General features: G+C 37.4%; 1 protein-coding gene across 1 annotated transcript; it reads right to left on the reverse strand.

Annotated features, from left to right (window-relative positions):
- Positions 1-743: 743 nt before the first annotated feature.
- LOC127132468 (callose synthase 3) lies at positions 744-12054 on the reverse strand. The gene is made up of 2 exons (XM_051061417.1): positions 11423-12054; positions 744-1882 (listed from the first exon to the last, which is right to left on the reverse strand). The coding sequence occupies exon 2, from the start codon at positions 1560-1562 to the stop codon at positions 855-857; it is 708 nt and encodes a 235-aa protein (XP_050917374.1). The 5' UTR covers positions 1563-1882; positions 11423-12054; the 3' UTR covers positions 744-854.
- Positions 12055-16912: the final 4858 nt, after the last annotated feature.

A 16912-nucleotide genomic window follows, 5' to 3' on the forward strand; every position in this document is an offset into this window, starting at 1 on the left:
TTGTTTAATGGACAACGAACACTTGATGAGAATCAAATGTTCAAAGGGTTACGCCAGAATGCTTGATCCCAACGGTCCTTTTCGAATTATTTAAAAAAAGTTTGGATATTGTATTTGATTTTAAGAAATATCTCTCAATATGTGATCAAGGACGTATACACATAAATGATTTGAGACAGTTTGCCTTGGTTACAAAAATTATTTGAAGTCGAAATTGAAATGGTTTAATGGAAAATAAAAAACTCAATAAAAACAAGACATGTGCTTTTGTACTCAATTGTTCAAGGGTTACACTGGAATGCTAGATTCCAACGGTCCTTTTCTTTCGAGTTTGTTTGAGAAAAGATTTTTGTAAACTCATAATTATGGTTAATACTTAATTATGGTTAATACTTAATTAAACTTCTATTTCATGAAAATCCTAATTAAAATCAATTAAATCCTAAACTCATTTTAATATTCTTCATCCTAAACTAATTCTAATTATTTCTAAAATCTTAGTCTAGTTAATTTTAATATTTCTAATTAAATATAATTAAGCTTATCAAAATTAAAGATCCTAATTAATCCGATTAACTCCTAATTATCTATAATATTCTCAATAATATTTCTAATATTTCTTAATATTCTAAAATATTAACGTAATTAACTCCTAATTATGATCCTAAAAAAATCTAATATTCTAAACTAAAATTATTCTAATCTAAATCTAATATTAACCTAATCTAACTTTAAATTTCTAATTGTATCCTAAAACTCATCCAATTAACCTAAATCCCTAATTAATATTCTAAACTAATTACCTAATATTCCTAATTAACCTACTATATAATTAAGAATATTCTAAATTTCAATTAAAAGCTAATTGACCAACATTGCAACTGGCTAGCCCATTCGTCAGGCTTCCTAGACTCCATTTCAACACTGCCCATTCCAAGTGTAAGCAGATCACAGTGATAACTTAGCCTTCTATCAACATATTGGTAAAAGTGTGAATAAACTATTTCCAAGGAACTCATCGCTAATTGGATGGAAAGCTCCAGAATTTCACCATGGCTAGCTACCGTGGGAAAAGTGCTTTCATGCATCCCCCTACCGACATAGAGACGAGGCTGCGACCACCACATCATTAGCATGACAATCCTATAATTTGATCTCTCAAGAAAACTCCGAATGAGTGGGAACATAAACAATATGGCAGCTAGCGTATTTGGTGACAAGTATACAATAACAACCATAATAAACATTGAAGGTGAGTGTTTATTGCTTCCAAACCAACTTTGGATGGTTTGAGCAAAGCTAGGAGGATTTTCCCAAGTATAAGCATAAGTGACCGATAAAACAATCACCCATGCTGCAGATGAAACAACCTTTAGAATGTATCCTAACTTAACATACATCAACATGCTCCGCTGTGCTTTCCAACTGAGGATCACATCAAGAATGGCTTGTCCAAGCTTTAATATAGCTGTTGTTATAAACACGCTAAGTGCCTTCTTGAAAACATTACCATTAAATATTGTACTTAGATCCCCATTTCCATTCCAAGCAACAATAATCATAGCCTGTAAGCTTAGAATGAAAAAAACTCCACATGCAATCAAAAAAAGTCTAACAACACACTACTTCTAACATTTACACTACAACAGTATATCCAACCGAAACACAATCAAAATCGAAATACTACCGATTATTGTTTTATCGATGGTGCGGCTAATTCCGGCGATAAAATTCCCGTCATACACAAATTCCCGTTCGTAGCGTTAGTAGCATTCCCTGTGTCACACGCGCCTTTCCGTGTTGCGGGTATAGGTCCAAATCCAGTGTCGTCGAAGCTTTTGCTTTCAGGCCAAACACCGGTATCCAAAACACCGACAACAACCTCACTTGCTGAACTTTATTTCGGGAACATCTCTGCGCTTTTATCAAGGCCAAGAAACTGAGGAGTCCTTGTCGTGTGAAGCTCGTATTTAACCTCCGGCAACACCGCTAGAATCCTCGTTTGGCTCTCGAGCAAACGAGCTTCTTCTCCAGTTAATCTGGTTGAGAATCCATGGATCGCGGTCGGTGATGGTGGGGTTTGGTGGTTGTGTTGGTGAGGCGGAAGAGGAAAGGGTGATGAGGTAAGAGTGGCGGAGAGAAAGTGAAGGTTTCGTGAGGGAGTGGCGTTGAGTTGTAGGCGGAAAAAGGTTAAGAGGTTGAAGAAGGGATTGGTTGAGATTGTTGGTGTTTGACGGCGGAGAGGTTGACGCGGTTACTGTTGGTGGAAAAGGCAGAAGATAGGAGACAGTGATGAGGTAAGGCGAGCGTTGATGTTGTGTGAGGGTTGTACGGAGTGAGGTTGGAGGTGATGGTGGCGGATTGGGGTTTAGGGTTGATGAAGGGTGTGGCGGCGGATACGTAAGAGAAGAGGAACGGTTTCTTTTTTGTTTTTGTTTTCAGAGGAGAGGTGAGTGAGTGGTGGTAGGCGTGTGAGGAGAGAAGAGTCGTTTGGGTCTGCCGCTAAGCAACTGTTGGGTTTTTTTTCACTCAGCAGCATCTTTAGTATTTATAGTGCCAAACTAGGGTTACTAAATTTTAAAAAACCAAAATGCCCTTAATGAATGTTGTTAATGTAAAAAATAGTTAGAAATAATTTAAATCAAATAAAATTACATTAATATAAATAATCAAAATTAATTCAAAAAATATATAAAAAATTCTATTTATTTATTTTGAGCATTTTGACAAAGAAATAAAAATAAATAGACTTAAAATGAATAAAAGTCAGGCACAAAAATGCTAAAAAAAATTAAATTGAATGCACCAAAATGATCAGTGCGAAATAAACTTATTGAAAAAATACAGCGTTTCTTTTTATTTTGAAATAAATTTTGACCGGATTAAACTACGCGAAACGTAGATTAATAAAATTGATGTCTAGAAGCTTGATTTTCAAAATTTTCGTCTACTGATTTGATGCACATCTGGCGATTAACTCAACCGATTTGTCTGTAGATCCGAAAAAATTGTTTCGACTGATATTTTAGGCACTATGCGGTATGGAATGCTATGTAGATATGCAATAGCTATGATGAATGTGTTGAATCGGCGATTCAGGGTCAAATTGGGGTATGACAGTTGCCCCTTAAATAAGTATCTTCAACTAGAGAATATGAAGCAGGACACTCTTCATATGATCATAGTGGGAGATAGTTAGATACTAAGAAGACCCGGATTTTGATCATGAAATGCAAATGATAGGATATGATATGAGATGAATGCCTGAATGAATGAGTCTCTTTATTTGATTTGCTAGGGACATGATCGGACATAAGATAAACCCTAGCATTATGCTTTATGATGGGTACAGAATGAAACAAAGATCTGTGGGGAATGCTGATGGTCTACAGGGAGACAGACAAATGGTAAAAAACAACTTGTTGGGGAAAACTATCCTGTTGGAGAATCAGACACACATTGGGGAGTAATCGAAGTGAAAGTTGATAATCAATACTTAGAACACAAGAGATTTCGATAGTAAGTTCACATATGACTTACTAAGCCCGAATATGAAAAAAATTCTACAACAGGTTCATACATGACCTGGTAATACTGGAATAAAGCTCAACAACAGGTTCATATATGACCTGACAATGCTGGGGAATATCAAGAACCTGGTAATACTGGAATAAAGCTCAACAACAGGTTCATATATGACCTGATAACACTGAAACAATCATAGAGAAAGACTCTTCAAAACAGGTCCATACATGACCTGACAGTGGAATAAAGCTCAACAACAGGTTCATATATGACCTGACGATGCTCAACAACAGGTTCATATATGACCTGACAATGGAATAAAACTCAACAACAGGTTCATATATGACCTGAATAAAGCTCAACAACAGGTTCATATATGACCTGACAATGCTCAACAACAAGTTCATATATGACCTGAATAATGCTCAACAACAGGTTCATATATGACCTGACAATGGAATAAAGCTAAACAACAGGTTCATACATGACCTGACAATGGAATAAAGTTCAACAACAGGTTCATATATGACCTGAATAGCACTGAACAACAGGTTTATATATGACCTGATAATGGAATAAAGCTCAACCACAGGTTCATATATGACCTGGCAATGGAATAAAGCTCAACAACAGGTTCATATATGACCTGAATGAAGCTCAACAACAGGTTCATATATGACCTGACAACACTGAAACAACAGGTCCATATATGACCTGACAATGGAATAAAGCTCAACAACAGGTTCATATATGACCTGAATAAAGCTCAACAACAGGTTCATATATGACCTGACAACACTGAAATAAGAGGTTCATATATGACCTGATAATGGAATAAATCTCAACATCAGGTTCATATATGACCTGAATGAAGCTCCACAACAGGTTTATATATGACCTGACAATACTGAAACAACATGTTCATATATGACCTGACAATGGAACAAAGCTCAACAACAGGTTCATATATGACCTGAATAAAGCTCAACAACAGGTTCATATATGACCTGACAATGGAATAAATCTCAACAACAGGTTCATATATGACCTGAATAAAGCTCAACAACAGGTTCATATATGACCTGATAACACTGAAACAATCATAGAGAAAGACTCTTCAAAACAGGTTCAGACATGACCTGGTAATACTGGAATAAAGACTCAACAACAGGTTCATACATGACCTGAATAAAGCTCAACAACAGGTTCATATATGACCTGACAATGGAATAAAGCTCAACAACAGGTTCATATATGACCTGAATAAAGTTTAAATACAATTGGACTTGAAAATGACTGCGAAAACCGGATGTTGGTTTAAGGGCACCAAATACAAACTGGAATTAGAGGTCAAAGGGTATAGGATCAACAACAAGACCTGGGTCAATGCAAAATGAGCCCGAAGTACATTTCAGCTATGTATGATTTGAATTTTTTTATGCATGATATATGAATGATCATGATATGCAATGCTGACACCTGAGTGGATAGGGAGTTTGTAAAGACTATTTATGGAGATCATGATTCCTCAACACCGAGAACTCAACCAAATGTTTTATGATAGATGTTGTCAAAGGAGAATTCTATCCAGCTTGGCAACCACAAACTTAGCCAATGAGATCCTTTTGGAGGATTAATGAATCATGCTAGCATATTTTTTTGGGCACTTGTCTTAAACTCAATAGTTGTTGACATATGGCAGAATTTGTTTGATCAATTTGAAAGCATGAAGGGTGTCTGCCCCTTTGTGGCTCATCTTGCCCCAGTCTGTTGGGTCTTTGGAAGTGTTCACCTTGAAAGTGAGTTTGGAAACAACTTGCCATGAGACTACCTCAAGATGGCTTGCCCCGAGTGTTTGAAACTTGCAATGGTCCGAACTTGACTAACCAAATGTTGGAATGGTAGACTCTTGATTGACTTTCCTTGGATAGTTGGACTTACTGAGCTCTGAGGTGGCTTGCCCCGGTCTGAGTCTTGAAATAATTACTCTTGGCGAGATGACCCTTAGGGTGATTAGCTCGAATTAACGGATGCTCAAAGTGATTTGCCCCTGACTAGACTTCTTTCACTTTATCAAGTTCCTCAACTGTATATGGAATTTCTTGATGCTAAGTGTTGACTCGCAAATAAGATTGTTCATTCTAAAAAAATGGTAATTTTAATTCAATGCTTATGCAAAAATTTGAAATCAAAGTTTATCGATATGAATGGGCGGAATACAGTGAACGAGTCGTTGATAAGAACACAATGGTGATCAAGTCATTCACAGTGTGAAAGTTGGTGCCATCAAATGATTAACAAAAATCGTTTGGAGTCAAGTTAACACAACCTTGTTATAGTATGCTTTCAAAATAAACCCTGTCTCAATTAGGTCTTTTAAGGGTTGTAATGTGGTCTGGTTCATGGTTTTTTGAAACAAAAGGATATAAGGCTCAAAATTTATTTTTATCCACCCCTTCTTCTTGATGATCTCTAGTTCCTATGTTCAGTTAATTCAATACACGCATTCGACTTCGAAGGTGCGAAAGTGAAAATGAGGGTTCAAGGTGAGATTTTCTTGAAATGGCAGTCACCTTATTTTGTTTTTGTTGAGGATTTAATGACCTCTTTCGATTGATTTTCTTTATCCCTGATTTTTCCTGGACCGCTTCTTTGAAGCTTTCGGTCCATCGGGATGCCCTAACTTTTGCCTAAGTCATTTTGTGGTATTTGACTTAGCGGACTTTCTCTGTTTTTTTTACGCGTGTTGACTGCCACATTATTGGTGGATAAGGATCAACCAACACTAATTTTAGCTTTTCTCAGCTTCTTCGACACTTCAACATGTGCGCGAAGGATAACATGAGGTTGAACCTAATTGGAGGGTGTACATATGGACGATTTTTTTTGAAAGATCGAATGCACGATAAAACTATCTGAACATAACTACCCTTCCCCAGGTTAAGATTAAGGGTTTTAGATCCGAAATAAACACCAACTTCTAGGCTCAAAGTGGTTGAGTAGGGATTAACTCCTTATCTCTTCATTGTTTGGGGATTTGAAACAATGCCTTACATCATCGACAAGGTTTTACTCAAAAGCATACCACAACAATTTCAGGTGTTTCATTTTCATCATCCTCCTTCCAATATTTGTTAACACAACGGTTTGATAAACAAAAGTAAATGAGAGGAGTATTTTTGTTCTTAACATGAATGAAAAACGAGTGAATACCAATGGATTAATTCAAAAGATGCATAAACATTTCATTAATCTTACCAATTCGAAGAAAACAACAATGCTTAAAAGCAATTAGCAATCAACATGCAAGGCAAATCCAAAAGAGATGCTGAAACAACCAAATGATTGCCATCTTCAGGGAATGCCTTCTTCAAACTTGATCCATTAACCTATGGGGACACCCCTTGAGACCTTCGCACTTATTTGGTCGATGGGTTAACGTTTACCACCAAGCTTCCTTCTTGAAAGGCTATGTACCCGTTGTCAATCAACTGTTGTACTTTGGCTTTGAAAGTGTTGCAGTCTTCGGTTGAATGCCCTTCTGATCCAGCATGATATCCACATTGCACATTTGGTTCATACCCGGGTGGGTAAGGTTGTGGAACCGGCTTAAGAGACTTGGGAACCACCAACGAGTTTTGAATCAGAGGCTACAGAAGTTGGCTATATGTCATGATGATTGGAAATCCAAGGCGATATCTCAATGCTCTTACCAGGAAATGATGATATTTCACTAGCCACATCCTTGACCTCTTCCTTGTGATACAAAACCTTGAGGGGTTTCAGGGGTCCTTTCCCTTTCACATTACTTGGCCCAAAAATCAAGATATATGTACTTGAGCCTTCCTTCTCCAATGCTTCTTGAATTTTCCTTAGACATGGTTCTTTGTTCTAAACGCATGCCAGGAATCACTTTGCTCTTCATGGACAAAGGATGGATGAGTGTTTTTTGTATTTTTTAGAAAATGATATGCAATGCATGATAACGAATGCAGATGCAATGGTATATGAATGAATGCAATGTATTTTTTTATGTTTTGGTATGCAAATAAAATGCAATCCAAGTAGTTAGAGTCTGGGATAACATGAGTAACTCAGAACACCCTACTAGGTAGGCTCCTTAACAGATAGTTCTAGGATTTCTACCCATAAACCCACTCACAGGATAGTTTCTACATTTTTGATAGGGTTCCCTGAGTCATGGACCATAATCGTATCAACATCATGCAACAGGCTAGCCGCTTTATGACAAGAGTGACGAAAGGTCTCTTCTGAGCGGGGTTTTCATGTTGGGTGCAACAAGGAGAGGCCCTTGGAGTCCATCATTACGCAACCACCAAAGTAGAAACTGGTTCTAAGAGGGGGTCCTAGAGTCATGGACCCTTAATGAATCAACGTCATGCAACAGGCTAGCTGTCTTATAATGAGATCTACAAACAGGTCTACTGTAGGGGAGTCTTCATGCTAGGCACGCAAAGAGTGGCCCTTGGGGACTAACACTATACAACTTCCAATTCTAAACTTTATGTGTTCTCTCTTCTTTTTCCAAAGCTCGGGTGTAGAGCTTTATTCATGATATCAAAATCCCAACACCCACACGTAGATATATATACAGATATAAAAATGTGATAAAACAGAGATAAAGAAAGCATATAACAAAGGAAAAAAAATAAGCAAACAAAGCTAACACACATACGAAAACTTAACTGAATTAGGGTTGACTCACTTAGGGATGTTCCTGTCCCCAGCAGAGTCGCCATCTCGCTGGGGAAGTCCCAATAAGATGTTTGCATATCCCCAGCATAGTCGCCATCTGTCGCACCTCGAAAAATGGGGATACGACTTTAAAGCGAAGCGCGATCGCACGCTCACAATGATGGACTGAATAGAGTCACCACCGAACTTTATTTATTCCTAAAAAGGAAAGGGGAAATATCGATAAAACCTAAGAAAGAACGACAATGATTATTTGTCGTCGCAACCAAATCAGGGTTCGGGAGTCGGTTACGCAAGGGGAAGGTATTAGCACCCCTCACGTCCGTTGTATTCAACGGGAACCGTTTAGTTAGTTTCTTTTTGAATGTTAGCTTATGTTAGTCTTCTTAAATTATAATGAGGGAGAGAAAGAATAGAAGAGAGAAGAAATGTTTTTGGATTTTTGACGAAGGACTAAACCTAAGTTTTTTATTAGTGGGCCTGACAAGATTTACAAATCCTGCTCCTACGTATCTCAAAAGAGAAATCAAGGCTTACGTAGTTCTGGGTAGAAAAATGTTTGTTTGTTGGTCGATTTTAGCAAAAGCTATATTGTATTAATCGAAGAAAACATTGTTTTACCCAAAACAGATGAGGAGTGGACGTACACCACACATCGAACGGATTTATAAATCTACATTCGGAAAAGCGTCACTTATCTCGACTCAACAATCGTGGCCGAAACATTGTTTTGCATCACCTTAAGGAAATATATCTTTCGTTTATGAAAAAGGTTTTTGATATTAATCGCACGGCGGCGAGAAAGAGTTTGATTGGTTGGATGTATTTTGAGTGATGGCGAGAACTTGGATGAGCGAGATATCCATCTCGAATCCTAGTCTGAGGAGTGCACGGTATACACCATGTTCCACTTACATATTTATTGGCAAAAGTGTTTAATAAAGATTAAGTATTTTGAATTTGATTGAGAAAGGGTTTGAAGAAACCGCATTGACAATTATAGACGATGGCGAGAGCTAAGATAGGCAAGGCATCCACCTTGAATCTTAATCTCAGGAGTGCACGGTATACACCATGTTCCATTTCCATCTTTATTGAAAAAGTGTTAAGGTAGGAATTAAGTATTTTTTGAGTTTGAAAGACGGACGTTTATAAGAATGAGATATAAGCCCCAAGATCAATAATTCAGGATTCCACCGGAATGCTAGATTCCAATGGTCCTTTTTCATTCGAATTATTTAAGAAAATTGTTTAATGGACAACGAACACTTGATGAGAATTAAATGTTCAAAGGGTTACGCCAGAATGCTTGATCCCAACGGTCCTTTTCGAATTATTTAAAAAAAGTTTGGATATTGTATTTGATTTTAAGAAATATCTCTCAATATGTGATCAAGGACGTATACACATAAATGATTTGAGACAGTTTGCCTTGGTTACAAAAATTATTTGAAGTCGAAATTGAAATGGTTTAATGGAAAATGAAAAACTCAATAAGAACAAGACATGTGCTTTTGGACTCAATTGTTCAAGGGTTACACTGGAATGCTAGATTCCAACGGTCCTTTTCTTTCGAGTTTGTTTGAGAAAAGATTTTTGTAAGTTATGTTTAGAAATTATAAAAGATATAAATAACTAGCCTTTTCCTAAGTCTAGGGGTAAAACCGTCAATTCATAATTATGGTTAATACTTAATTAAACTTCTATTTCATGAAAATCCAAATTAAAATCAATTAAATACTAAACTCATTTTAATATTCTTCATCCTAAACTAATTCTAATTATTTCTAAAATCTTAGTGTAGTTAATTTTAATATTTCTAATTAAATCTAATTAAGCTTATCAAAATTAAAGATCCTAATTAATCCGATTAACTCCTAATTATCTATAATATTCTCAATAATATTTCTAATATTTCTTAATATTCTAAAATATTAACGTAATTAACTCCTAATTATGATCCTAAAAAAAATCTAATATTCTAAACTAAAATTATTCTAATCTAAATCTAATACTAACCTAATCTAACTTTAAATTTCTAATTGTATCCTAAAACTCATCCAATTAACCTAAATCCCTAATTAATATTCTAAACTAATTACCTAATATTCCTAATTAACCTACTATATAATTAAGAATATTCTAAATTTCAATTAAAAGCTAATTGACCAACATTGCAACTGGCTAGCCCATTCGTCAGCCTTCCTAGACTCCATTTCAACACTGCCCATTCTAAGTGTAAGCAGATCACAGTGATAACTTAGCCTTCTATCAACATATTGGTAAAAGTGTGAATAAACTATTTCCAAGGAACTCATCGCTAATTGGATGGAAAGCTCCAGAATTTCACCATGGCTAGCTACCGTGGGAAAAGTGCTCTCATGCATCCCCCTACCGACATAGAGACGGGGCTGCGACCACCACATCATTAGCATGACAATCCTATAATTTGATCTCTCAAGAAAACTCCGAATGAGTGGGAACATAAACAATATGGCAGCTAGCGTATTTGGTGACAAGTATACAATAACAGCCATAATAAACATTGAAGGTGAGTGTTTATTGCTTCCAAACCAACTTTGGATGGTTTGAGCAAAGCTAGGAGGATTTTCCCAAGTATAAGCATAAGTGACCGATAAAACAATCACCCATGCTGCAGATGAAACAACCTTTAGAATGTATCCTAACTTAACATACATCAACATGCTCCGCTGTGCTTTCCAACTGAGGATCACATCAAGAATGGCTTGTCCAAGCTTTAATATAGCTGCTGTTATAAACACGCTAAGTGCCTTCTTGAAAACATTACCATTAAATATTGTACTTAGATCCCTATTTCCATTCCAAGCAACAATAATCATAGCCTGTAAGCTTAGAATGAAAAAAACTCCACATGCGATCAAAAAAAGTCTAACAACACACTACTTCTAACATTTACACTACAACTGTATATCCAACTGAAACACAATCAAAACCGAAATACTATCGATTATTGTTTTATCGATGGTGCGACTAATTCCGACGATAAAATTCCCGTCATACACAAATTCCCGTTCGTAGCGTTAGTAGCATTCCCTGTGTCACGCGCGTCTTTCTGTGTTGCGGGTATAGGTCCAAATCCAATGTCGTCGAAGCTTTTTCTTTCAGGCCAAACACGGCTATCCAAAACACCGAAAACAACCTCGCTTGCTGAACTTTATTCCGGGAACATCTCTGCGCTTTTATCAAGGCCAAGAAACTGAGGAGTCCTTGTCGTGTGAAGCTCGTATATAACCTCCGACAACACCGCTAGAATCCTCGTTTGGCTCTCGAGCAAACGAGCTTCTTCTTCAATTAATCTGGTTGAGAATCCATGGATCGCGGTCGGTGATGGTGGGGTTTAGTGGTTGTGTTGGTGAGGCGGAAGAGGAAAGGGTGATGAGGTAAGAGTGGCGGAGAGAGAGTGAAGGTTTCGTGAGGGAGTGGCGTTGAGTTGTAGGCGGAAAAAGGTTAAGAGGTTGAAGAAGGGATTGGTTGAGATTGTTGGTGTTTGACGGCGGAGAGGTTGACGCGGTTACTGTTGGTGGAAAAGGCAGAAGATAGGAGACGGTGATGAGGTAAGGCGAGCGTTGATGTTGTGTGAGGGTTGTACGGAGTGAGATTGGAGGTGATGGTGGCGGATTGGGGTTTAGGGTTGATGAAGGGTGTGGCGGCGGATACGGTAAGAGAAGAGGAACGGTTTCTTTTTTGTTTTTCTTTTCAGAGGAGAGGTGAGTGAGTGGTGGTAGGCGTGTGAGGAGAGAAGAGTCGTTTGGGTCTTCCGCTAGGCAACTGTTGGGTTTTTTTTCATTCACCAGCATCTTTAGTATTTATAGTGCCAAACTAGGGTTACTAAATTTTAAAAAACCAAAAATACCCTTAATGAATGTTGTTAATGTAAAAAATAGTTAGAAATAATTTAAATCAAATAAAATTACATTAATATAAATAATCAAAATTAATTCAAAAAATATATAAAAAATTCTATTTATTTATTTTGAGCATTTTGACAAAGAAATAAAAATAAATGGACTTAAAGTGAGTAAAAGTCAGGCACAAAAATGCTAAAAAAATTAAATTGAATGCACCAAAATGATCAGTGTGAAATAAACTTATTGGAAAAATACAACGTTTCTTTTTATTTTGAAATAAATTTTGACTGGTTAAGCAGGCTTGAGCTGATCAGAAAGTGGCCGAAAAATTAGCTGAAAAATAAATCGAGCATACCAGATTAAACTACGCGAAACGTAGATTAATAAAATTGATGTCTAGAAGCTTGATTTTAAAAGTTTTCGTCTACTGATTTGACGCACATCTGGCGATTAACTCAATCGGTTTGTCTGTAGATCCGAAAAAATTGTTTCGACTGATATTTTAGGCACTATGCGGTATGGAATGCATGGAATGCTATGTAGATATGCAATAGCTATGATGAATGTGTTGAATCGGCGATTCAGGGTCAAAATTGGGGTATGACAATGTTGAAGAGATTCCTGACGAGATTGCCCGTCTACTTGAGCACGAAGAGAAGATCATTCAGCCGCATCTTGAGAATCTGGAAACAGTCAACTTGGGGTCCGAAGATTGTGTGCGAGAAGTGAAGATTGGGGCACTCCTGGAAGAGTCTGTCAAGAAGGGGTTGATTGAGTTGCTACGAGAATACGTCGACGTCTTTGCTTGGTCATATGAAGACATGTCTGGTCTAGATACTGATATCGTGCAACATTTCCTGCCTTTGAAGCCTGAGTGCGTGCCTGTGAAGCAGAAGCTCAGAAGAACTCATCCTGATATGGAAGTGAAGATCAAAGAAGAGGTTCAGAAGCAAATATATGTGGGGTTTCTGGTGACTTCTACATATCCTCAATGGGTGGCCAATATTGTGCCCGTGCCTAAGAAAGATGGAAAAGTCTGGATGTGTGTGGACTATAGAGACTTGAATAAAGCTAGTCCGAAAGATGATTTCCCTTTACCACATATTGATATGTTGGTATATAATACGACTAAATTCAATGTTTTCTCATTTATGGACGGATTTTCCGGATATAATTAGATTAAAATGGAACCCGAGGATATGGAGAAGAAAACATTCATCACACCTTGGGGAACATTCTATTATTGAGTGATGCCCTTCGGTTTGAAGAACGCCGGAGCCACGTATCAACGAGCTATGACTACCTTGTTTCACGACATGATGCACAAGGAGATCGAGGTATATGTTGATGACATGATTGCAAAGTCAAGAACGAAAGCTGAACATGTAGAGCATTTGTTGAAGTTATTTCAGCGTTTGAGGAAGTACAAGCTTTGTCTGAATCCTAACAAGTGTACATTTGGAGTCCGTTCCGGCAAGTTATTGGGCTTTATTGTCAGCGAGAGAGATATTGAGGTTGATCCTGCAAAGGTCAAAGCAATACAAGAGATGCCTGCGCCCAAAACTGAGAAGCAAGTCCGAGGTTTTCTTGGCCGCTTGAACTATATTTCCAGATTTATATCCCACATGACTGCCACATGTGCGCCGATATTCAAGCTCCTCCGGAAAGATCAGTCTCATGATTGGACCGAGGATTGCCAAAAAGCCTTTGACAGTATCAAAGAGTATCTGTCTGAGCCACCGATTCTGTCTCCACCTGTGGAAGGGAGACCTTTGATTATGTATCTGACAGTTCTTTGAAGACTCAATGGGTTGTGTCCTTGGTCAGCAAGACGAGACAGGGAAGAAAGAATATGCTATTTACTACCTGAGTAAGAAGTTCACCGATTGTGAGTCTCGATACTCGATGCTTGAGAAAACATGTTGTGCTTTGGCTTGGGCTGCTAAGCGCTTACGCCAGTATATGTTGAATCATACGACTTGGTTGATATCCAAAATGGATCCAATCAAGTATATCTTTGAGAAGCCTGCTTTAACTAGGAGGATTGCCCGTTGGCAGATGTTGCTATTAAAGGTAGTATCTTGGCTGACCACTTGGCACATCAACCAATTGAGGATTATCAGTCAGTTCAGTATGACTTCCTAGATGAGGAGATTCTGTATTTGAAAATGAAAGATTGTGATGAGCCTACGCTTGATGAAGGGCTAGAGCCTGGTTCCCAATGGAGCATGGTGTTTGATGGCGCTGTAAATCAGTATGGAAATGGTATTCGGGTAGTGATTATTACTCCTCAGGGCACACATTTTCCTTTTACAGCGAGGCTAACTTTCAAATGCACGAACAATATGGCTGAGTATGAGGCCTGTATTATGGGATTGAAAGAGTGTATTGATCTTAGGATCAAACATATTGATGTTTATGGTGATTCGGCCCTTGTTGTTAATCAGATTAAAGGTTAATGGGAGACGAATCAGCCTGGCCTCATCCCATATAGAGATTATGCGAGGAGGATTTCAACATTCTTTACTGAGGTTGACTTCCATCATATTCCTCGAGATGAAAATCGGATGGCAGATTGTTAGGGACCAATTAGTACAAGTTTTTATATAATTTTATTGGTCCCTTTTACCAATTTTTGATGTAATTATACACTTTTATTCTCACAATTTTGTATAAATGCAATTAGGTTTAATTGATGTTGTTTTGAGTAGTTATTTCACGTATTTGTTAGTTTTGAAGAATTTTTGGACAAGAGAGCTTCGGAATGCATAATCATAATTTGGAAGAAGTGTTGAATGCAATTTGGAGGCATATTTTGGAAGATTAACACTTGGGAGAATCATTGCATGAAGCTTGCAAGGCAAGGAAGCTGAAGTAGCTTCAGTTCGCGCCGCGACCAGGGATGGCGCCGCGAACCTTGCGAATCCAGCAAGCTGTTTTGGCCAAGTGTTCTGTTTTCAAGCCAGCTGTGTGGACAGTTTTGTATCTGTTTTAGGGTACTTTTCAATTTTAGATGAAAATGAACATTTTAGGAAAGGTCAACCCTTTAAGAAAACATAATGGAAAATATTCATTCATTCATTCATAGTTTGATAATTTGTAAGAGAAAACAGAGTTTATTCTACCATTGCCTTTTGCTTTCCAATATGATGATGATGAGCTAAACCCCATTTTGTCAAGATTGGAGGTAGTAGCTATTCCTATTTGTTTATGAATTTCATTTGACTCTTATATATGATAAAAGGTTATTGATGTATTGAATGATATTTTTGCCCTAAGTTGAATATTAGCTTTGAGTAGTTGTTGAAAGAGATTATTTAAGTCTTGACATAAAATATATTTTCAAGTAGTGAATAAGTTGTAGAAATAGATTTATTCACTACTCTTCTTTTGTATCAACCATTAAAGATTTCTATATTGATAGTTAGGTGGAGAAATCGTCTAAAGATTAATATAGTGATTATCACAATATCATTTAGACATAAATGATATTGAGAGGAGACTTGAACATCATCAATGATCTTAAATCTATATAATTGTCATAAGGAATCATAAGCAATTTGAATAGTGAACTCCAATCTTGCCAAGCCTTTTACATTTGATTAAAACTATTTTATTGTTTTAGTGACATTTTACTAAAAAAATAACTTTTCAAACAAAACAACTTGGTTACATTTTAAACTTATAACAATTGGGATTATAGAACGGCGGTAATAATAACCAATCTCTGTGGATACGATATTAAAATATTTGCCGAAAATATACTTTTCAACAAATTGGCGCCGTTGCCGGGGATTGGTGTTCGATATTACAAGCATTGCAACAATTAATTATTTTAAGTTTTGTACTTACTATCACTCTTGTGTTTCACTTGGTTTGTTAGTTTTGTAGATTCTAGTGTATGCGAGGAAAAGCTACCGAGGAGCAATTTCAATTCGATCCCGAAATTGAAAGAACACTTCGAAAGCTCAATAGCAAAACACGAAGAAGAAGGAAACTAGCCGAAGAGAGGAACCGGAGAGAGGAAGCATCTACTTCTTCACTTGTTCAAATCGAAGAAGTGGTTGTAGAGGCTTGTGAAGGAAACATGGCGGATGACACTCCTACCAAAATGTCCGCTAATAGTCCAAGAAGGAATGCTCAATTTGCTCGTGGAGGAAGGAATACGGAGATGAAGACCGGAATCCTCCAACTTCTTTATGAAAATCCATTCACCGGAATGGACCATGAAGATCCGTATACCCATCTCATCAAATTCTATGAGATTGCGGGTTCTACGAAAATTGATGAAACGGGTGAAGAAGCATTATTCAAGAGGATGTTCCCATACTCCTTAGTGGGAAAGGCAAAAGAGTGGTACCTTGATCAAGCACCAAGAGTGATGAAGGATTGGAATTTTCTAGAAGAAAATTTTTTAGAAAGATATTTCCCTCAATCCCGATTCATGGAAGCCAAAACGGCTATTGCGGTATTCACTCAAGGAAGCAACGAGTCTCTAAATGAGGCTTGGGAAAGATTCAAGTCTATGTTGAGAAAATGCAAAGGCCATGGTTTTGATGAGCTCACTCAAATCCATATTTTTCTAAATGGGCTCCAATCAACTCACACGACACTTTTGGATGCTACCGCGGGTGGCTCTCTGATGTCAAAGAATGCGGAAGAAGCAAAAGTCATTATTGACCGGATGGCACTCAATGATCGTCAAAGTCAACATGACCGTAGTCCTTCACAAAGTAAACCGGGAGTTCTTGAGTTAAATACCAATGATGCCATTCTTGCTC

The sequence above is a fragment of the Lathyrus oleraceus genome, chromosome 3 (assembly GCF_024323335.1).
Source record: "Lathyrus oleraceus cultivar Zhongwan6 chromosome 3, CAAS_Psat_ZW6_1.0, whole genome shotgun sequence".
Classification (NCBI taxonomy): Eukaryota; Viridiplantae; Streptophyta; class Magnoliopsida; order Fabales; family Fabaceae; genus Lathyrus; species Lathyrus oleraceus.